Source organism: Parasteatoda tepidariorum, chromosome 3, assembly GCF_982258835.1.
Source record: "Parasteatoda tepidariorum strain Cologne lab strain chromosome 3, Ptep-v5.0, whole genome shotgun sequence".
In the NCBI taxonomy this organism is placed as follows: Eukaryota; Metazoa; Arthropoda; class Arachnida; order Araneae; family Theridiidae; genus Parasteatoda; species Parasteatoda tepidariorum.
Window position 1 is genome coordinate 73,242,027 of NC_141757.1, and position 25,200 is coordinate 73,267,226.

Consider the following 25,200-nt stretch of genomic DNA (forward strand, 5'->3'; position numbering starts at 1 on the left):
ATGCCTACTGAAAAAAATAAGGTAAGTACGAGTATTGAAACTGCTTAAAAAATATTTTTGTGGTGAAGTTGGATCCGTTAACAACTTAAATATTCAAAATTGGGCCTTTTTGATGAAAAAGGTCCAATTTTGAATTTAAGACACTTGAAGATGACTTTTTGCAATAATTTATGTTGATTTCCATCACTAGACGAAATTATAAATCTACAGCAAAAATTTTACTGTGTTGTCTACACTATGCTCTCACCTGTTGAGAATTGCCCATTCTCAAATTGACATCATTTGAAATTTAATAATACTGCAGTAATTTAAAAACAAAATTAAAGGTTATTGCATTAACAAAGTAAAATATCGACTTAAATTTCTTTTTTTTTTAAGAAACATCAAACAGCACAAAAACGTCCAGAAATGAAGTGAAAAAATGAGGCAGAAATTCATGGATAAGCTAAAACAAAAAAGTAAACATCCCCTCACTCACATTATTATTTTATTTTTGCGATAAAAAAATTTTTTTTTCTCATCACTTTTTCGGTATTCACGAAAATTTATTTTAACACTGACAATATATTTGAAAGTGAATAGGACTCACTTTTCGAAGTTTTATCCCATAAAAAACTTGCGTAACTTAAATCTTTATCGTTAGTAAAATGATTTTCAGGATAATTTTATTAACTATAGTCTACATAGCGCACAGCTGTCAATTATGACCACAATGGATCTACATCTCTTTAAAAACATCTTTCTACATCTTATAGTTAAAAATCTACATCTTTTTGTATAAAACAACCTTCTACACCTTTTAATTTAAACTTTATTTGTAAAACTACTTAACGATATAGGAGAAAAAGTAAAATGTCTCGTACAAACATAGCCCACTTTCTCTCAGAAATTGCGTATTGTTTAATAGTGAAAAACTCTAATTTGGAACTTTATTTATTTAAAAGTAAAGGATTGTTAATTGAATATGTTAAATTTAAGAAATGCTGAAAACATTTTGACACGATGATCATTAAATGACGGAATTTAAGAACATTCAAGGCAAACTAGCTATTAAACATAAATGACCATTAAAAAAAAACACAACAGAAAGTATACGAATTTTTATATTTAGAAAACTTTTATTCTGTGCAAACTGCACACTATATTTGGGGCCAACAGATGCTTTTTTGTGAAAGATAATTTAATCAAGCATAAACTATTAATATTAAGATATTGAAAACGTTCATAAGTGATTTAAAATGTTGAAGTATATTAAGTACATTGTAAAAAAGTTTGGATCAAATTAAGGTATAAAGGATCGGCACTTTGGGTGCATCATCCGTAAAATTCATTTCACCATAAAGTCCAATTATGCCATAAATTGTTATATCTTCAACTTTAGAGAAATATTTACTTAATTTGAGTGATCCAGAAATTTTACGGCAATTCTTACTGTAAAAATTGCAATATATCAGAACTTTTGCTCCGTAACTTGTTTCGGTAAAAATGGATTTTAAGGTAAAACCAGATTTTTACAGAATGGTATTAAGGTAACGGATCTTATGGTAGGCACCGGCACCCTGGATTCCGCTACTTTTAGCCGAAATTTGATCCGGAATTTTTTGCAGTGTTGATTAGTTTTTAATTTTTATAAACCAAAAATCAATTTTATGCTGAATTTTGGGCCAAAATTTTAACTCTAGTCTAATTACGAAAATTATTAAAAAATTTCAATATTTTCCATGAAAATTATCTATTAGTATTTAGCTATTACCATATACTTGACATAAATCGCTATTACCATATCGCTCATGGGCTGCAATAGTGACACGACTAAAAAAAACACGCGTTTTGGACTAAGAACAGGTGTAAATATGGAGATGCATTTTCTTTTCAGCAGCAATACTAGCACAACTCGTAATTCAATTTGAAGGTAATCTTCGTTTAAGCAAACTAAAGCATTTCTTACGCATTTTCCTTAGCAATGAAAACCTTAAACCCACTTATCTCAAAACATGATTTTTTTTTAGTTGTGCCGCTACTGCAGCCCATGATTGACATATTTAACATAATTAGCTATTACCATATATATAATGAAAATCGCATATATTTAGCATAATTTATTCATTTTTTTAACAATCTTCTGATTAAAAAACATTATATTTCAACATAAGTGGATTAGGCTTAAAATATAGCATGAACAATAAACACTGTGAAAAATAATACTTTTTTTATTATAAAAAGTTAACATTCAGGTAAGGGATCAAATATTTAAAACAATTATCAAAAACTAACAAGATTCATAATGTATAACATTTAAATTTACGCAATAATCGTACAGTATTTTTTCATCTGAAATAATCTCAGTGCATTCTTTTCATCTTCTGTTGGAGAACACTTTTAGTATGCTTTGCTAAAAAAGAAAAACAACTATTATTTACAAGAACAAAAAGATACAATTAAATTCAAAATGAATGTATGATTTTGATAAAATCATTACGAAAGGGTGGAGCGAAATTTTTTTTTCGATAATTTAAAACCTTAAAAGTTATATCTAGTATATTACCTTATTATACTTAAAAGTTATATATCTAGTATATAACCTTATTATACTTAAAAGTTAGATCTAGTATATTACTTGTGAATTTTTAATGCATCATCTTCGTCCTCCACAAAAGCCTTGATGTGAAATTTTTCGAAAACCAATAAAATTTTAAAAATTTATGAAATTTTTAAAACTTGTTGAAAAACTACAAATTACCTCTCAAAAGTAAAGGAATGAACTACTAACATTTACGGCTCTTTTTATGATATATTGAAGCAGTTCTCTTTAAAAAATATATCACAAATATTTCTCATATTTTTCTTCCTAACATACATTGATAAGTTTTTAAGCAAATTGAATCATTGTTTTAGTTTCCAATTAAACTATCATTTTAAACAAATTATTTTTAAAACTTCATTCTATCATACTTTTGTTTACAACTTATAAAATATTTTAAGATTATTTCAGAATAAAAATTTATAAAAATATCAATACGTAGAGAAAAAGAAAGTTATCAAATCAATTTCGTGGAACAATAACTCTCAAAATCAATACTTATAATATAACCGTATGTTGATACTAGTTCCATACAGAATAACACACTAATTTTAATTTCTGAAGGAATAAAGTAACTAACTTAGATAAGAAAATAATGAAAATACAGAAAAAAAATAAAGAAGCATAAAAATTTTTAATTAGTTCGTTAAGAATATTCGTTTATGTGTAATAAGTATTTATGAAATAACGCATAACTCGTACATAAATGAATGAAGCTGTAAATAAACAAAACTTTATGTATTTTTATTGCATGCATAGCAGTTAAGAATAATGTAATTTTCTTTAAGTTTTTTTCAGGTCACAGTGTCACAGTTTGTAACAGAATTGTTATTTGATTTATATAAATACATTTTTCGTAATATTTCTGAGAAAACGTATTATTTTTAAAAATAAATAGGGTTTGTAAATTAGAACAATCTAATTTAATAAACTATCATTTGCGTATTTATAAGCATATTTATGAATTTTGTATTATTTGTATCGATTATCATATCGTTTGCATTATTTTTAATCTTTTATATAATTCTAGTTAAAAATTGATTTAGTTGAGTCTTAGTTTTGTTCTACCACTCGCAAGGTGAGCTTCTGTATGTTTTCCATCACTTTGAAGGTTAACTTTTCTTTAGAGACAATAAATATTTCGTTCTTATTATAGATATCTGTTGATTGTTTATTTATATCAGCTAAGATGAAAGTTTCATCCAGAAAGTTGATGTAAATCGTGGTTATGATTCAATTTATTTGTTTGTTGTTATAAAATTTAAATTCTTGCATCAAGATTTATTACAAAAATGTTTAAATATTACCTTTTATTCCTCGATTTTATGCAGCGACTAATAACTTTTAATGATGCCTTATATTTGATTCAAAAGTTTTTTAAGAAAATTATAAGTGCAATTAAGGAATATTTTTAATATTCCATTTGGAAATAAAGTGAAAAAGTAAGTTTATTAGGCTAAGAAATTGCTATTTAAGTCAGAAAGAAAACTAAACGCTATCAAATTACATCAAGCATCAACATTTACTTGATTGCATGCTAAAACTTGAAGGTGGCTAAGTTAATCTTCAGCAATCAAGCAGGTTTTGATGTTTCTGAACCCCTTCTTCTATCGTTAGATTTAGATAGTACTTTTTTTTTTAATTTCCCAGCATAAATACTAATTTTAAACTGTTTTTTAAACTTCTTTTTCATTCTGAATTTCTTCAATTCATTGCGAAAGATTCAAAAAATGTATAATAAGGGTAGAGGTTATGGAACACTTGATGGTTTTATACTTCTAAAGATTAAAAAATATGGAAAAAATTTCAGGGCAATGAACTTATCTTATAATGCTACGTTTTCATGAAAAAGCGTTACGTTAGATGATAGCTTAATTATAATTCCAATTATTAGAAAAGTAATGCTTTTAACATACCAGTCAGGAACGTTTTCAATTGCATCGCATGTGTAGGAATCCAGGTTGAAAGCTGATCCATACCCGCAATTGAGAAGACGTGGTTTTTCATTGACACAAACAATCAATTTTTGGCAATTATTGGGATGAGGATATCTTGGGAATGGATAGAACTTAGATGAAAGACCAACTATCTTGTCTGGACATCTGAATCCGACAATAGCTGGAAAAAAAAATCCAATGTATTTTATTTTCAAAGTTATTGCAGGTGATTAATTATATTTGAAAACCAAGGGGAAAAGCGATTTATGTCCTCGAAAGCTGATTCTGAGAAGAAACGACTTTAACAAGGTTTTTCGAACCTCTTTCGAGTAGGAAAATGAAAAAGCCGCAGTTTAAGTGCCTTTTACTGGAACAAAGCCATGATTTTAAACTGTATTAGTCATCTTGCTGTAAAAAATTATCTGAGATTTAGAACAGACTAATAACTAAAATATTTTGAAACTTAATTAAATTATCTTAAAAATCGGTTATTTCCATCTAGATGAAATTATCAAAATCAACTACTTATTTCCCTTTTTTGCAAATTTTTATGAGCTCAAATAGTGCAGCACTGGAGTAAGTTTCTAAATATTAAAAGTTAGACCACAAACGCTTTTCATTTTCTAAAAAATGTGGATCTTCTTCATATTGACTTTTTGATACATTTTCAGAATAAACATGGAGGGCACTAGCTAAAGATAGGCTAAATTTGACATAATGGTCATTAATAACTATTGAAAACTCACATCAGTTCTAAAAATAGCATGTTACTCGCAAACAAGCATAATTTCATGCGGCTACAGGACTTTCAATTAACAGCCTTAAAGGTTTAAGATTGTTCAGAAGCTATCATACGACTGAAATCAGAGAAAGAAAAATATGCGTGAAAGTCACAAGAATTTTTAGAAAGCGCACTATAAAAAATTCGGAATCAAATTACTGCAAAAAGTACCGGAACGCGGAGTGTTAGTACTTTTTACCGTAAGATCCTATTTTACCGTAAAATTTTAAGAACAAAAAAAATCTGTTATACTGTAATTTTTACAGTTAAATTCACTGTAAAATCACTGAATAACTGTAATTAAATAAATATTACTGTTAAAATTACGGTTTAAAATTTACGGCAAGAGCGAATTTTACGGAAAAAGGGAGTTTACGAATGCTGTACTAAGGATGCTAGTACTTTTCACAGTAATTTAATCCGAAATTGTTTACAGTGCATTGAATAACATACTTTTGAGTAATGGGATAAAATAAATGTCATGCATACAAATCATTTACATCATATTATCACTAAATTACTTAATTTAGCAAATCAGCACATTTGATACTGAAACAGGATTTGTTGAACATGGAAAGAATGTGCACACATGCTTTAACATACCCACAAAGATAGACATTTAGAAATCTGACCAGTAAAACTCATTTAAAAGGAGAATATTTTTGTTAAAATCCTATTGATCTAAAAATAGTTTAAAAGCTTTTAATTTATATTCAAAATTGTGAAAAGAAACTTCTATGCCTTACTATAACAATAGAGCGTCAATAGTTTCAAAATTTGTATTTTACGTTTACATCTGACTCTGCTTATTTTTTGAAAACTCTTTTTTACTTTACATTTTAGAAATATTTGAAAATAATTTTGAAAATATTAGTTAGATGGGATACACGTAATAAAAAAAATAATTCAATCTTGCAATAAAATATTTCAATCTTAAATTTCACGTATATAATATGATTTGCGTGTTAAATAACTTTGAATGAAGCGTCAACTCGGTTAAAATAAATTATTCTAAATTTTTAATGCATAGCAATGAATTAGAAAAATTTAAGTAAACAGTAATTAGACAATCAAAATGATATGACATATTATGTCTTATTAATAATAATTCTATTACAATAGGTTAAATACTACTCAATTTATCATAAGCTTGTTAATTTTTATGCCTATTTTGATTTTTGATAGCAACAATAAGTTCTTTCAAAATTCCTCTTTAGCTGCAGTTCTTTTTCACCCACCGCATATGAATTTTTTCAAGCTACTAAATAAAATAACTTGTTTTTGTCTGTTAATGTTTCGATTTGTATTCTTCTTACAAATATAAGACGCCATTATAATATACAATTAAAGAATTAATTATTAGTTTTATCAAAAACAGCAAAATTCTCTATAAACGTTTCAGAAATTTTCTTTAAAATCCATATTTTTCATGAATTTATATTTAGAATAGTTATAGAATTTAGTGTTACACTATTTTCTGCTATTTTTGAGGCTCTACTTTTACAATGCTGCTAAAACATCAAGACCAAAGCATGTTTCTGTAATATGCAATCATATTTTCTAAATTTAAATAAGAATTAATTTATCTTATTGAAAATTAAATAAAATAAAAAATAACTCAATAGTTTAAAAATATGAATTAGTATCAACAAAAACATTTTCCACACACTAGATTTTTTATTCGATCTGTTGTGGATTATTATTATAGATTACTAGGTTGTATATTAGATTTTTCAAAATAACCTTCATAGTAGTACATCATTGATTATACATAGAAATATTTGTGTTTTAGAAGTATTATTTGTGTTGAAGTTTTCTGAGCACAGAAATAAGACAATTTTGAACGTGTTACATTTGTCTCACTATTTATTATATTAGTTTCTTTATTGTGTACAGACTAATTATACAAAGATTTAAAAAATTAAACAAACTTTTCTCATGACCTTAAAAAATTAAAATTAGAAAAAATTTTATTAGCTTATTTATCACCTGTTTTATCCATTGAAACATTTATTTTAAAACATTTTGCAATTGAAGAATAATTAAATTTGAAAATCAATTTTTTTTTATTCAAATTTTTTTTTGGAAAACATTAGAGAAGCTAAAGCCTTGGAAGAAGAACATTAATAGGCAAATAAAGTAATAACATCGTTCTAATATACCTTCGCTATCACATCCTTTAATAATTAAATTTAAAATTCGATAAATTTTTTTTTATTTAGATCTTTTTAGGAAAACATAGAGAAGCTAAAACCTTGAAAGAAAAACATTAATAGGCAATAAAGTAATAACGTTATTCTAATATACCTTCGCTATCACATCCCTTCACTTCATCGGGCCATACACATGAATGAGATTCATCTTGGTAGGCAAGACCCTCTTCGCAGTCTGTTACATTTGCTTCACCCCAAGCACATCGAATGTAATGAGTACAGCTGTCGGAAGGAAAGATACCAAATTGGTAAGGACAGCCAGGGCTGCTAATGGGAGGTTCTGAAATAAGAAAACGATGTGCATTAAGATTTATTTTTCACACTGAGAAAAAAGTATAGTCAAAACTACCAGAATATGGTAGAATTTATCATACTTCTGGCTCTATGGGAAGACCAAAAAGCACGGTAATTATTATCAAAGAGCTTTGTTTTATATTTTGATAAAATACCTTGTTGTTTTTTTACTTTGTTATTAGGTAGTAAATGAGGTAGAATTTGATGGTGTTATCATGATACCTTAGAGCATGGTATACAAATTATTTATTCCGTAAAATGTATGATTACGATTAAAAATAGTTAAAAACATCGTTAAGCTTGTAAAACATTGAAACCAAGACGAATTTTGTTTTCAGATGTTGTGGAGATTTTCACAGTACATTGGGGAAAAAGTACGCCCAAAACTACCAGAATATGGTAACATTCACCACGTTTCTGGAAATTGGGAATACCAAAAAACTTAGTAATTTTTACTAAAGCGATTTAGTAAGGAATTTTTTTAAAATTAACTATAAAATATTGTTTTATAATGTGAGATAAAGTTTTGTAAATGTGGTAATGTTTGGTAATTTTATCATGATATCTTAGAGAAGGGTATAAAAACCATTTATTCGGTTAAATTTACTTTTTAGTTTTGTATTTTTTGCTAAATGTGAGGTAATAAGAACTATGATTTTGAAAACCAAAATTTTCGGTAAACATACGAAAGTAAAAAATTTATAATAAATGGTTATAGTTAAGTTCTATTACCAGGAATATGATTTTTTTCCTAGAAATGTTATTACCATGCAAGCATGTTAATTTAACCAGAATCCTTATCTCCGTGCAGTATCACAAAAATGATCGACAATTTGAAAAATCAAGTTTTAAAAAAAACGAAGCTGTGTTCTGTTCAAGAAACTAGAGATTTTTTTATCACCAACTTTCAAAATATTACTACAAACTTTGCTTTAATTTTGAAATTTGGTAAATGTCCAGTATACTAAACGAAGCACGAAAAATATGGTAAATTTTTATCTTCAATCATTTGTCTTAAATAGATTTTTCGAATCGTAGTCCATTTTTGGAATGTACACAATATAAGAAAAATAATAATTCCATCAATGCTTTTAAATCATTGTTTTTAATAGTTAGAATAAAAATAGAGGAAAGTAAGATTCTTTCGACTAATTTCTATAAGCATTAAAGGAATGTATCCCAAATGATAGGAGAAAAATTTGATGTTATTTTAAGCCAAAAACTAGAGTTTAATAGAATATTTAAAAATTATTAACAAAATACTAATTTAAACTGATAGATCTGTTCGAAAGCAGGAACAAATCTAACGAACTTCAAGCAAAATATATTGAATTCCTGTATTGTATGAATAGCATTTTATTTTGGGACTATTCTCTGCATTATAATAACATATTAACATATTATAACAACAAAAAATTATAGAAAATTTTATTCAAATTTTTAAATGAAATAAACTTTTAAGCTTGAAAACATAACTTCATAGAGCGTCTATATACCATTACGAATTTTCGTGAAGCTTTATAAAGTGATGTTTTAAAATTCTGGATCACCTTTTAAGAAATGAAATTATACACACCAACAGTCTTTTTTCCACAGTCCACTTTCCAGTAGTACGCACAAAAATCATGAACTGGATTCTTATCATCGAATACTAATCCATTAGGACATTGTTCATGACTGAATGTTCCATTCGTACATTTATAGTATTGATCACAAGCTGTTTCGTGTGCCCAGCCGAACACTCCCTCTTCCGGACATCCTCCGTCTTCACTTGAACCATAATAATCTGCTTGGGGAGCTCCTGAAATTTAAATGATTGAAAAAAATTTAAATTTCTATTTTCTTTTCAAAATGTTAAAAAAGTAATATCTGATCATACAACACCAAACGAATGAAATAATTTTCAATCCTAGAATACAAAATATTAAAATTACATATTTTAACCACATTTGAGTAATAATAACTCTTATCTGAAAGTAGTATAAGTAAATCTAATTTAGCAGCACTTTATTTAACTTGATACATAAAATAATATATTTATTATTTATTTTAATTCATATTAAAAACGTATTTGTATTTTTTATCAACTTAGAAGCAGTTTCATTTAATGTAATTACATATGCACACTATGTTACAGGAAGAAAACAATTCTGTTAAAATAATCATATTCTGTAAAAATAACATTTCTGATTAAAAAAAAACAACAACATAATTCTGGTTAATGAAACCTAAGTATACTGTATTTAAACCATTCATTCTGTAATTGATCCGTTTATATGATAACTGTTGGCCGGTATAACGGTTTAACGAGAACTATTGAAATTATTGTTCTTTTTAACACAAATTTAGTTAAAAATACGAAACTAAGAAGTGAATTTAATCAAATAAATGGTTTTCATGCTATTGTCTAAGGTATCATGATAAGTTTCCCAAATTTTATCACATATTATAAACATATACTTTTTTATTAATCTAATTCATTGCTAAAACGGTTTGATAAAAATTATCGAGCATTTCGGAGTTCTTGTAGAGCCAGACACTGTAAATTTTACCATATTCTGGTAATTTTGTCCATACTTTTTTTTCAGTGTATAACTACGAATGATGCAATTGATATATTTGATAAAACTACCTTGTAGCGATTGTTATAATTATCTGATGCTGATTTTTATTTAGTTTTAATAATTTATTTAGTTTTAATACTTAATTTAGAATACTAAATCGAACTTTTACGTCATGAAAATTATTAGTCATAACTGCAAATATAAAAGTAAATAATCATTAAGATCATTAGAAATTCTAAAAATATTATTACCAGCAGCATATATTTTGAAAAAGATGTTTATTTATTTGAACAGAAAAAATAAATTGCACTCGAGATTTTGTTCAAAGAAAGAAATATGCAGATAAAAACTAAAAACCTATTATATTTAACTTTGAATAATGCACATAAAAAACTAAAAACCTCTTTTAACATTGAAGATTTAACCTGATATCAGTTGTTATTAGTGTTGATTAAGTCATTATTATGATTATTGCAATGTTTTAGTTACCAAGTATTTAATTCAACATTTTCTAGAAAAGTGAATCAACATCTTCCACTATTGCGAGGAAAATTATTTAAATGGCTCCAAGAATTACATAAAAACAATTTTAACAGATTTTATTGAATTTTACTTTGCCATTTTGTTTTAAGAAAAGCTTAAAATGTTAAATCTTATGTAGTTATCTCTTATACTTCTAGAAATGTTTTGTTTTAATATTGTGAAGAAAAAGATTATCACAGAGGAAAATGTGTTCAGTGTTTCAGCCCTAGTAAAAAAAATATAACTCGTATTTTAATTTCTGTAAATACACGATTGAGTATTTTGAAACGATTGATACCGTATTATATTTTTTATACATTAAGAGCTGGTAAAATGAATGCTTCAAATGTATGAGATATTAAAGCAAACACCTCATACCATATTAACCATGCCGTATTAACCATAATCTGTGACATTAGTTTCAAATAATGGATAATGAACTAAAACCTGAACAACTTACTATAGGTCAGCATACTAAGACCTAAATAATTTTAATAAATTGCATAAATTGTTGTCTTTAAATAAACAAATAACTTAACCAATTTTGGTTAAATATTCCTTACTTATTTGAGAATAATGCATAATTTATTTCAAAATCTGTAAAGTTTTAATAACATTAATTTTTATACACGCAATTTAAGAGCGCACTGAGAAAAAATATGGTCAAAACTACCAGAATATGGTAACTTTTTCCATGTTTCTGGCTCTGGGAATACCAAAAAGCTGGGTAATTTTTATCAAAGGGTTTTGGTAGTTATTTTCCTAAAATTAAAAATAAAATATTGTTTTATATTATGTTTCATAACTTGATAAATGTTGTAAAATTTGGCAAATTTATCATGATACCTTAGAGCACGGCATAAAACCCTTGCATTTGATTAGATTTATTTTTACATTTTGTATTTTTCTAAATGTGTGGTATTAAGAACTATAATTTTGAAAATCAGTAACCCGCTACCATATGAATGGAAATCTTTTCCTCCTGAATGATTTAAATACCGTGTATTTTGTTTTCATAACTAGAATTTTTTTTTTTTACCAGAAATGTCTTTACCACATAGTACGGTAATTTTACGAAATTCTTACGTGTAAAAAAAATACTCAATTAGCACACCTCACAAATAGCTGAAGTCAAAAATTGTCTCTATGTTTTTAAAAAAACAATTCTACTAAAAATAAATCATAAATGTATATTACGTAATATTTCTATAGAAATCCAAATATTTACTGCTTCAAGCTTGGCTAAAAAGTAGTCGTCATAGAAATTATTTTTCACTTGCTTATGAAAATTAAAATCCTTCTATTTGTAATAACCTAAATTCTTCACATCGTTAAAACAAATTAAGAGTTCTTTGAAAAGAAGTTTATTTTGGTGAATTTTGATTATAATTTTGAATAAATTCTCCAACATTAGAAAGTAGTTTGATAAAAAAAAAGAGGTTTTTTCAGTACAATTTGTTATGGGAGGCTTCTCAACACCTAGAATGATAAAAACTTTTTTTTTTAATTTTTATTTTGAAGTTACTATGTTAGAATTCAAATCTAGTCCCAAACTACAGGTTATCTGGAAAAAAGTAAAATATAGTTTTTTTTCAAAGCTAACTCATTAGTAATCATCAACCTGATACTTGGAGTGCTCAAATTCTATTATTACTGAACAACAAGTCTATAGAATCACGCGGAGTAAAGAGGGTACATGAGGAAAAGTAGGTATATATATATATATATATATATATATATATATATATATATATATATATATATATATATATATATATATATATATATATATATATATATATATATATATATATATATATATATATATATAATTATATATATATATAATTATATTAATATTTATATATAATATATTTATATATATATATATAATTTTTTATATATATTAAAAAAACCTTTGTATAATATTTTTATAAATATTTGCTGGGATCGCAGCAAGCACTTTTATTTCAGTTTTAGAAACTGATAAAAAGTTTAATGTTTAGGAACTATCTGCTTGTGATATACTTATACAGTATGTTAGTTTAGTTTAAGCTGCTGAGGCAAGCAAAATAAATAAGTTTTGCTTCATATTTAATTGATATGAATCCAATACATATAAATGCATCAACGTTTTCGGTAAAATAAATTTAATAATTTGGCTTGATTACAGCTTCGTAAATATGAATCAAACAACTGGTTAAAATAAATAAAATATCTGAAACAATGCTTAATTAATATGAACTTGATTGAAACAATGATTGAAATTTGAGCCAACTATTTTGATTAAATCTGAATTAAATATGAGTAAAAAAATTAACTGAGAAAAAAATATTTCCCATTTTTTCTATAAGTGATATTTAAGATCCACTTATTCTTTAAACCCATTTAAAGGTTGTGGGAAATATTACTTCATTATCTTTTAAAGTCAGTGTAAAGTGTCGGTGCTATTTTCCCGTGTGAGTTATGCGTTTATTTATTTGATGATCCTTTATCGAGTTTATTTGTTGTTATAATCACAGAATTTATAATCTATAATGGAGCTTATTTGTAGTTATAATTACAGAGTTTATTAATTCATAATCTCTTATCGAATTTATTTGTAGTTATAATCATGGAATTTATAAATTTAATTGTTTATAAGCACTCAAGTTCATGTTTGTAGCCAGTTCTTGGCGGTAGGTAAAATTTTGAATATTCCTCTTACCTTCCCACAGTAAAAAAAAAATTTACGAAATAAATAAATAAATAAAGATTTCAAAAATTAACTGAACTTTAGGTAAAAAGAATTAATTTCTTTTTACAATCAATTTCAATCCCAATAACATTTTAATTTAATATAACTGGAAAAAAATACAGGTTTAAAGCATTTTGATATCATCTACCAATTACCATATTACTTAGTAACTTTTTTTTTCACACTTTTTACGAAAATTAAGGCCAGTAAAAAAGGGATTATTAATAATAAGTAGTTAAAATTATAACTTGTCATAAATGTGTGCTTTTAGTAAATAATTAATGCATTTCTATAAAGTTTTAATAACCATTATAAAAAAAGTAGAAAGAGAGCGCTTTAAAATGTTATGTCAGTGCTTTTGCCCACTCCCAGCCACTTTATTTCACAAAATCAATTGCTTTATACATTGTGCTCTTTTAAGTCTTTCTATAGATACAAAATTATAAACTGAATAAAACTGAATTGATTAAAAGAAAAACTGACTACAATTTCATCATAAGAAAATATCTTAAAAATAACTTTTAAATTAAAGATTTCATTTACTAAAGAAATTATTTCTTTAAATAAATGCCTTAATACTGCAATACAGAAATAAAAATATTTTCAGCTATAAAAATATTTTAATATAATAACACATTGTAAATCACGGAGAGAATTAATTGCCACTTCGTTATAATGTAGGCTTGGACAAAAATAGCACATAAAATATAAGCTTTGCGTTATATTCTGAAAAACTAAATTTTTTTTTTCAACTTTATAGCAAAATAATTTAATGTGGCATCATACACGGAGAAAAAAATCTGGCAAAATCACTAATAATTCTGGTTAATAAAACCAAAATATGCCGTGTTTAAAAAATTTATTTGGTAATTGTTCCCTTCATATGGTAAAAGTTTTCCGGAAATTCTGGTTTTCAAAATTATAGTTCTTATTACCACGCATTTAGTAAAAAATGCAAAACTGGAAAATAAATTTAACCGAATGAGTGATTTCTATGCCATGCTAAGGTATAATGATAAAATTACTAAATTTTATCACAATTATCAAATTTTATCATATATTATAAAAACCATATTTTATTGTTAATTTAATTACGGAAGAAATTAAGCGCTTACTCACGAAATTCAACCACATTTATGTAAACGCTCAATAAAAATTTTAACACAAGAGTCCGTATTTCTCAGCAAAACAATGGAGGCCATTTTCCGATGTGATATAATATATTATATGTAACCCCCATAGCGTATATTTTATTAATCAATTTTTATAAAATATACGGTGTGGGGCTATTTTATAAAATAACTTTCAGCAAAAAAATATTAGTTTTTGATGAAATGTAATAATGGATACCAATTATATTTTCCTTGTTCTTTTTTTTCTGTTTATTTAAATGAAATGAAAGGAAAGTTTAAATTGAAGAGATAAAGAAAGTTTAAAACAAGTTGAACTGGTGCAAAAGTGGGTCAATTACTTTCGAGGACATTTCAATTATTTTTTTCTTTTTCTTTTCAACTAACTGTGCATATTATAAATACTTTTGTTTTATAAATGAAGAAGAAAAACTTTCACTGTTCTTTAAATAAATTATTTAATACTACTCAATAATAGACAACTCTCCTTGATTTTAAATAATTTTCAAAACACTGTTTCTAATTTTAAGTCTATGACGAAAAGTATTTTCATTTTCCTTTGGTCGAATCAATCTATATTTTACTCAAGGTTACTGATTAATGTTTGTTAATTAACATGTATTTTGTTCATTTATCAATTTTTAAAACATATACTTTTTACCATTTTTTTTAAATCCTTTATCTCTCACTTATCAGTGGGGAACTAATTTTTAACCAATTTAAGAAATATTTAAAAATATTTATGTATTCAAATGTTAAAACAGTACAAATTGTTAAGATGTTCGAAATATTTATATTTCCATTAGGTAAGTTTCGAAGTTTAATGTACGACGAAATTTTTATATACTCACCCTGTGAAAACTAGATCAAATTACGATATAAAGTACCAGTATTTTGGTTGTCTAATCCGTAAAATAACACTTTGGCGTAAATTCATTTTTACCATAAAATATTATACCGTAATTTCGACTGCAGTATTTATTTAATTAGAGTGATTCGGTGATTTTGCGGTAATTATTACTGTAAAAATTACAGTATATCAGATCTTTTGTTTTGTAACATGTTCCAGTAAAAATGGATTTTACGGTAAAAAGTACCGTGTCGGTACTTTTTATAGTAATTTTATCCGGAATTTTTTGCAGTACATCTGTAAGTAAAAACTGGGAGTGGATCCGGGATTCCAGAAATCATGTCAGTTTTTAATTCAATATGTATATTAAGCGGAGAAAAAAATTCTAGTTAAATTACAGTGCAGTATAGTAAACACATTTCCGATAAAAAGAATTATTTCTGGTAATGAAATATAAAATATACGATATTTAAACCTTTCTTTTTGGTAATTTTTTTCTTTCGTATGGTAACGGTTTATCGGAAATTCTAGTTTTCAATATTATAGCTCCAATTACTCTAACGAATGAATGAACAATTAAGCACAGGTTGCTTTTAAAAACAATTAATAATATTTATAAAATCCGTAATTTTGGGTAAATGACAACGCAAACAAATCCGATGTGAAAGGCAACTATTGTAAAAAATGGAAGGAAGCTTATATATTGTTTAAGGTTTTAAATATTCACATAATAAATAAGAAGATAACAAAGTTAATGAATAGTTCCTTCCAGAGGATGAACACAAAATTTCCCAGTTAATCATAGCTTGATATTTTGAGTGTATAATAATTTCAAAATGATTAGAAGGTCACACAAAGAATTATTTTGAAAAATTTCATACTAAGTCTTGAAATGTAAAATTCGTTAAATAACGAGAAAAGAAATATTTTCTATTTTCTTCCTTATTTCGGGTACTATGTAGAATACTAAAAGATAGCACAGTTGAGAAATATCAATTTCTTTCTTTTTTATTGGTCCAGAAAATACGGAATTTGGTCTTTATGTTAATTCTACTTTTAGTTGAAGCTTTGTGGACCACACATTACCTGGGTGCTAACTTCAAATTTCTCTCGTCAGGATGCTTCTGAAACATTCGAATATCACTTTGGAATATCAATTTCTTCCAGAGAAACTTCGTCGTTTGAAATTTACACCGTACCTACACTGTAAAAAATTCAGGGTAAATTTAAGGTATAAAGTACCTACACATTGGGTGCATCAACCTTAAAATCCATTTTACTGTAATTTTTCACAGTAATATTTATTTAATTAGAGTGATTCAGTAACTTTTACGGTAATTATTACTGTAAAAATTACAATATATCAGATTTTTGCTCCTTAACATGTTCTGGTAAAAATGGATTTTTTGGTTTAAAAAAAAAACCGGCATCCTGAGCTCCGGTACTTTTTACCGTAATTTGATCGGAATTTTTTACAGTGTTCTTCACCGAATAATCAATAGGTGTCGTCTTAAAGAAAAGCTTCGGACACTTTTCATCTGGATGATCTTCTTTCCAGGTTTTTTCTATGCTTCAGAAATCCAATTTTGGCCCTCCCAAAAATCTGTGAAAGAACTTCTTATGGCCCTAGACGCCTTCCTAGTCATCCTACTTAATTATGTTGACGTGTGTTGCTTTTGTAATATGAAACTGAATAGTTGTCTTGTTCAGACTGAGGTGTTTTGATTTTTCATAGCTTTTAAAGCCTTGCCCAGATTTGTTTTTGAATAGCTCAACCTCTCATACTTCTCTTTCACTGAACATTTCTGGCTGCTTTCAACGGCCATTTATTTTTATCAACAAAAAAAGGGGGAAGAATTAATATCTTATTTTTGTAGACTTATATTACTAGTTCAACACAAAAAAATCTGCACTATTAGTTTTAAATACAAACCGTAATACTTACGATTATAAGAGCCTCCGTTGGCTTTACATCTATTTATCTGGGCTCACTATTTAGATCCTTGCATTATTGCAGACTAGACTATATTATTATTTATTCTGCTTTTTGATTCAAATTTTTATTGTATTTTTACAAATAATACAATTGTATTGTTATTATATCATCGTGAATCAAATGTATGAACAAGCTTATTTATAATTGTTTTTTAATATATTTTAATTCATTTGAAAGGTAAACACATTTCATAAAATAGTCTAACTTGAAATTAATGCTACCACATTTATATTTAATTCATAAATATAATTAAATTTATAATTATATTCCTTTTCCTTCATTTGATTATTTACATTTGAAGCCCTATCCCTTGTAAAGTTACTAACCATGTTAGAGCTATTTAAAATCACCAATAATGATAAACTTTTCCTTCTCTAGGAAAAGAAAAGTACAGTGAGCAGACATGACTGTTCAACTTAGGTATGTAATAGGAATAAAGGTTTGTGATATGAATAAAGGTAATATGAAAGAGAAGAAAAACACGTCTGTCTGCGCAATTTTTCGAACACGTAAAATGCCGCAAGATTTTTTTAACCAATATAATACTCAGTTGGAATGTTAATAACAGAAATTTTTCCTCAAATAACAAAATTATTCAGGAATACCCTTTCCAAATGTAAAAATAAATAAATAAAAATTTATAAAAAATAAATTTTTTACAAATAGTTTTCCGCTTCACTTATTAAGGATCAGGGTCAATATCGCGCGTGGCATTGACTGCCTGAATTTCAATTATTTCCGAGTTTGTCCTCGAAATCGGCTTTACAGATTTTGATTAATTAAGTACTTGGTAAAAACCCCATTCTTAATCATGACTTAAAAATGTGACAACATAGTGAAGGAAAGAAAATTTATGTACACCACAGTAGAGTATAATGTTTGACATTAGAACTTACAGTATTTCTTATTTCAGCAACGACAAATAAAAACGATACCACATATAATTATAAATTTATAATTTCGTTAAAATATATATATGGTCAGTGTGCTTAAATGCGACATGATATGTCGTATTTAGGTCCAACTTGACTTTATATTGGATATATTCACCGAAAAGGGCTTCATTATTTCGATTTCAGTTCTAAACGAATTTTTCCTTCGGAAATTGAATTATTACCTGTGACTTAAGTAAAGGTACATCACTGTCACTGTTAGAGCATTTTTGATACATTTAAGTTTACTACCTCTTAAATGCGACACTGATTGCGCCATGCATTTTTACAGTGTTTTTATTCACTTGATTTTGTGTCTCTAACAATGAAATCTTGCGATCAAAGTTTCGAACTCCTATCAATTAGCTAAAATGCTCCATACCCGAAGACAATATAAGTTTATATCATTTCATGCTGAATGCAAGCAATATTTATCGCCTTTTTATCTCAAAATTCAGCTAATCAACAATCGAAATTCCGATCGTTTTAATTCTAGCTAGAATAATTAAAATACAACTAAAGCATAACAAACATAAATTTGAGTACTTACATACACATATTTTTACATAAATTTAAATACATATGTTACACGTAAAATAAACTTTGCTTGTACATACACTGTATGTACATACGCATTTTCCTATGTTGTATGTCCTATCGCATTAGAATTTGTAGTGAAATCGAATATTGCATTATTTATAACAGCTAATTATAATAATATGTTATCGTACATTTTATTAGCTTGAAATCATGATTACATGTAATCATGATAAAATGTAATCATAATTACTTATTACTACATAATTTGATGAATTGTTATCATGATAACAAATAATCTTTTATTTTGATCACATGTAACCATAATTACCTCCAATTGCTTCTTGTTCTGACTAAATTTAATCATCACTACATGTAATCAGAGATCATGGTTACTTGTAATCATAATTAATTGTAATTCCATTTACAAGTAGTATATTACATAGTAGTAATTATATGTAAACAATTACAGATGTCATAGATTGTAATTGACAACTAACTCTGGAAAGGCTGCAGAGAACAACGTGGCATTTCTGCACTTGAAACTGTAGCAATCAGGAACACTTGAAAAATCAGTTAGACCGTTGAAAATAGTTTTAAATATAGGAAAATGAATCGAGATATGTTCCAGAGATTCGAAAAATTTATGCTATCGCATCTACGGATGAATCTTGAATTAGTTTTTAAAGTAACTGAACAATATCGCATTTAGGCATACTGATCATTTATTGCAAGCTAATTGAAAATTCCGGTTTTTGCTTACGTTACCACCATTTTGCAATGTATAAGAAAATAGAAAAATCTCTATTATTTTCCATTAAGCGTGTTTTCTTTTTAGGCATATTACAATCAGCCCATATTCCTTTAGGCTTTTATAAAATGTACGAAGATTTACTTAATCAGCCTGGATTTGTTTCTGCGTGATTGCAAAGACACTGCAAATCCGACGCTTTACATAGAGAAATATAATGAATCAGACTAATTGAATAATGAATCATATATAATCGAATTAGTCTAAAAGAATTTTTAGTCTTTGCAAACAGCCTGAAATACATCAGGCAAATGAAACAATGGATGATGTATTTTCTTATTTGCCTAAAAGTATGTGGGAAGAAAATACTGCAGACTTTCCGCAATGAAAAATCACGTCTATTATTTGTAAAGAGTAAGATTTTCAAATTAGCCTACACATACACGTGGCCTTTTATTTTATTTTATATTACATTATTTTATGACCGGTGTTGAAGAGCCGACCCGATTCTGAGTTTACGACTATCAATGTTCAACTCCGTAACCTTGTAATTTTGAACCCAACCTAGAAAAAAAAGGAAACTCCTGGATCAAGCATTGGGGCAAACTAGCCTTCGTGGAGAATTTTCAATGGAACTAACCCGTATTTGCGTTACATGAAGGGGAAAACAACGAGAACTTACCACTGTTAGCCCGACCACATGAGGATTCGATCCCATGATCCATCTACCACTGAAAATATTTTACGTCAGCAGTGTGGTTGGTGCAAGTCGGATGCAGAATTCGTATCAACCAAGCACAGCTGGGATTCGAACCTGGGACAACTCGGTGGAAGACAAACACTGTCCCCCGAGCTGTCATTTATAAAATATTAAATTTCTTTTCATCTGCTATCATTTCATTTTTTGCTATCTAATGAATTTAGAAATTTTGACAAATTTCATAATGACAAATGTTTCGTAAAATTTTACCCATTTCATTAATTTACACTTGATTTCAAAACTTTAATGTCTAACTTTAATTCAGCTATAAAATACAACGTAGAATGATATAAATAAAAATGTTTATTGTTCCCAAGTTTGTTGGCAAAAATATACTGTTACATTTTAAATTTTTCCATCAGTTTTTTACTAAATTAATCGATATTTAGAAGAAAAAAATTATATCATACGTTATTAATAGTTTTTAAACATCAATGCATGTGTTTATTTTCTAAAGAAAAATTCAAAATAATTGTTAATCACCTAAAATATTTAATATTTTTAAAAGAAAAATTATTCTTTAACCTTCTGGAAACAAGAAAACATCAATAGAATTATTAAATATTTTAAATACGTTTAATTCGCTTTTAAATATATAAATATATACAGCAGACAAATTAATCAAATTGACCACATACCTATGACCACTGATGTCCAAAATAGGAAGAGTATTCCACCTGTTATTCTAATCATGATTTCAGTTATATTACCACACAATTAAGAACGACCGAAAAAATCTTTCCTCATAAAAAGTGAACGGGATCTCGTTGCCGATGGTCAACAACAGAGGGCGCTAAAGGCCGTCACGCTGTCTGATACACTTTCTTCGTTTTAAGGCCACGGTGAGCAGGTTTATTAGGCAAAGAACATAATACACACCAGACAAAACTAGTCTCGAAATGGACAATTGGAAGAATTATTTCGTGGCTATAAAATTTATAAGCTTTTCAAGAAAGAAAAAATCACCTAAATGTTTTTTTTTTCTCAGGGAAAGTGAGACTGGCGTTGAACTCAACTCCACTCAACTGTGCGTGACTGTCAAGTTGATGAAATTATGCTGCTGAGAGGTGAACGATCAACCGAAATGTAACACTTTCGAAAAGAAAACAATGATTTTTATTTTTAACTAGTTTGTTTGCTTTTATTACATTCTCTTTTTCTTTTCTTCCTATCTTAGTGTAGTAGAAGCCGTGATGGTTTATATGATGTCCTAAATAGCATTGTTGAGTTATTCTTCTTCTTTGGTAATAACAATATATAATGTGGAAAAATGACCGAAATAGTTACAGATCTTTCAGTCTTACTAACTGCCAATCGTTAGGCTTAAATTTTCTTATTGAAACTCATCATAACACTCGGTAGCTAGAAAAGTTATTTCTCCGGGAAATTAAAAGTGTGTATAATAATAACTAACGAAAACGTGAAGATTGTCAAATGAAGCTTTGTTCTCCCATTTATGTTCCTTATACGTCACGCATGCAATCATTTTCACCGAGAAAATAAAAGACAAACATAATTGGTAGAATTGCAGAAGATTTCTGTTAAAATTTTTTATTGAAGGTAATGGCAAACGCTTTACTCTAGCAATAATGAATTTATTGGACGTTGGTATAGAATAATTACAAGCGACTAGATAAAATAGTTCGAACTTCAGTTCCAAACTTCCTTCCAATCGTGAATATTTTTTTAATTTTTCCTTCTGATTATTGCTACGACTTTCCCACTAAGATTATGAAAAATATCAGTGTAGGGAATACCGAGCAATGATCTTTAACCTTAAGAAGCAAATTTAAAGATTACTGAGCAATGGCATCTGTGTGTTGAGAAAATCTTTAATATGTTGGGACTACCGGCGATTGCCCTTAACCTTAAACATCTGTGAAGAGAAAACCTGCAGTGACACCTCACCTTAAAAAAATAAGTGAAGAGAATACCTGACAAACGTAAACCTGGCAACGGCCCTCTCATTGCCCTACTTAAATCTAGTTGTAATTAATAATAAACAGTGATTAAATGTTATAAACAAGTATTTTTTTAAATGATATGAAAAGGCAAATTTCTCCAGAAATATCTGTCCGTTGTTCCTACAACTGATGTTTTTTAAAGTTAAAACCCACTGCCCGACATTCTTTACTTAGATATTTTTTTTCTAAGCATAATCCACTTTCATAAGGAGGGAGCTTGGAATTGAAGAGTGTACCACTCGATTTAGTCGCTCGTAAATAATTCATGTCTGCGCTGTTTGTACAGTACAGAACCCGCTATCCGGAAATCAGAAAACCGGAAAACAAAAAAACCGAAACGAAATTCAATAAATTTTCCCGACATTTTTTAAAAAAAAGTTTTTTCCTCATAAGATTTCGGGATTTTTCTTTCTATTTTGAAAGATATTTACCTTACCATCATTTTGGAAATAATCATTAGTGTATTACTTCATCGTTTTTTCTTCTTTTTAAGACTATTTCAGATTTTTTTTTTTTTTAGTTGGGTTTAACAATGAAAAAACGGCTTTTTGTAGCGATTCAGAAAACCGGAAAAATCAGTTATCCGGAATAGCGATGGTGCCGATCGTTCCGGATAATCGGTTCCCTACTGTAATTAACTTTTAGTTTTTGAGAATGCAATCATATAGAGCAGTGTTCCCCATTCTTTTCATCACCGCGGACCTGTCAACGTCTGATAATTTTACAGCAGCCCATTGGGAGGGGGGGGGGCGCTGATTGTTTATATTTTAGATTATTTTGATTTATTTATTTTAATTTAATTGTATTAAAACATGCCTACAAAATAAAATACAGTTACACCAAAAAATAAATATAAAGTGATTTAACATTTTAATTTACTAGAACGTTAAATCAATGAGAACCCTGAGCTTGTATCTTTGCAATGAGACGGTTCCATCTGGAGGTAATCGGCGAAAATGATACATTACAAACATTATAAAATTTATGTCACTACCTTCTGGGGCCCCCCTTTTTTTAAATAAATAAAATGTCAATGGAACACAGATATTTTTAACTTGGGGTATAAACCTAGGAAATTAAATTCACTTTCAATTAAATGAGCGGCCCGGTACCATTTGATCCACGGACCGGTACCAGTCCGTGGACCGGGGGTTGGGAAACAATGATATAGAGCATTCCCGAATGGTGTTCTGCGGAACCCTAGAGTTCCGTGGAAAAGTAAAAGGGGTTCCGGGAATTAGGGCTTTTGTTTACCTCATAGAAATGATATTTGAAACCTTATTTATATTTAGATCGAATTAGTAATCTGTTATTTATTGACCATTTCAGTTGTCTTTGTTCAATTATTTAAAGTAAAATGCTAATGAAAAATAAATACAAAATTTATTTGCTTAAAAAAATATTGTTTTCTAATAAGAATATCTTGATTATATTATGAAAAGAGCCTGTAATTGGGTACTTGCACTTCAAGAAGAAGACCGTGTATACCCACACACGTGATCTATGACGTCAGCACCGACTGATCGCTTTTAAGCAAAATAGCGTGTTAAAGTCGAGCTAAGTTTCTCCAGATAAGTTAGAATGTTAAGTAATGTGAAGTTAATTAAATACAGTGCCGCATCACACATCGAATTTATTGAAATATAATTCTTTCTCATCTTCGTCTCTTTCTTAACTTAGATTCATTATTTGTTAATGTGTTTTATTGCAACCATATATTTTTATTGTAAGCGTATATATTTTTGATTTGTGTACCTGGCGACTTCGATGCATAATTAGTTTGTTTATGTTCTACATGGCTTCATATCTGTCATTGTGTTAAGTAAGAAATATATAGCAGAAAAATTTGAAATCGTTGTGAAAGAATATAGAAAGGATTGAGAATTGATATTTGATGGGATTGGCTTACTCGATTTAGAATGGAAAGAACAGTTGCTAACGTAAGCAAATGCCAAGTTTCAACAACCGATCAGGGTCGAGATACCCACACTACGTCACTTGCAGGCATCCCAATATGAAAAATTTTATTAATATTTCCCATCGCGCTTTTCAAATCGCAGTAAAATAAATAAATTTGTTAATAGGGGAACATGTTTCCCTGGTAACCATCTTCAACGTTTTATCAGCTCTTTTAGCTGTGATTTCAACAAAAGTCATAATAAGGCTCGTTTCATTTTCGCTCATGTGCATACCCTACAAGCAAATTTACAACTAAATTAGATGCAGTTTAAGGTAAATTCAGTTGACGGATATGAAACTTAATTTGAGATTATTAGTGAAGAAAAAAAAGATTTGAAAAAAATGAATTACTCTTTTTAAATATTTTCAAAATAAATTGGTTTTTATTGAATAAATAGTTCCAAGAAACTGAAGCGGTTATTAGATGATGAAGATATTACTTCATTAAAAACTTCATTTACTTCAAAAAAATACATAAGCCCATCTTGATGCCCTAGAATCTTATTTTATTCATAGGAATGTTGGTTCTGTTTCGTCACATCAGCTCATCTTTACACGTTGGAATCTTATTTAATTTATATGAATTTTGATTCCCTTGTTAACGACATTAGTTCCTCCCTACCTCTCCAAAGCTCACGGAAATACTTTTTACCCTGATTTACCTCTCTCGGCCACTGTGGTTTTCTTTGTTC

General features: G+C 27.8%; 1 protein-coding gene across 1 annotated transcript; it reads right to left on the reverse strand.

The window, feature by feature from the left end:
- Window positions 1-2,187: 2,187 nt before the first annotated feature.
- On the reverse strand, window positions 2,188-21,496 carry LOC107455715 (protein obstructor-E). The gene is made up of 5 exons (XM_043047077.3): window positions 21,224-21,496; window positions 9,383-9,607; window positions 7,607-7,792; window positions 4,498-4,699; window positions 2,188-2,392 (listed from the first exon to the last, which is right to left on the reverse strand). Exons 1-5 carry the CDS (start codon window positions 21,276-21,278, stop codon window positions 2,380-2,382), a joined length of 681 nt encoding a protein of 226 aa, XP_042903011.1. The 5' UTR covers window positions 21,279-21,496; the 3' UTR covers window positions 2,188-2,379.
- Window positions 21,497-25,200: the final 3,704 nt, after the last annotated feature.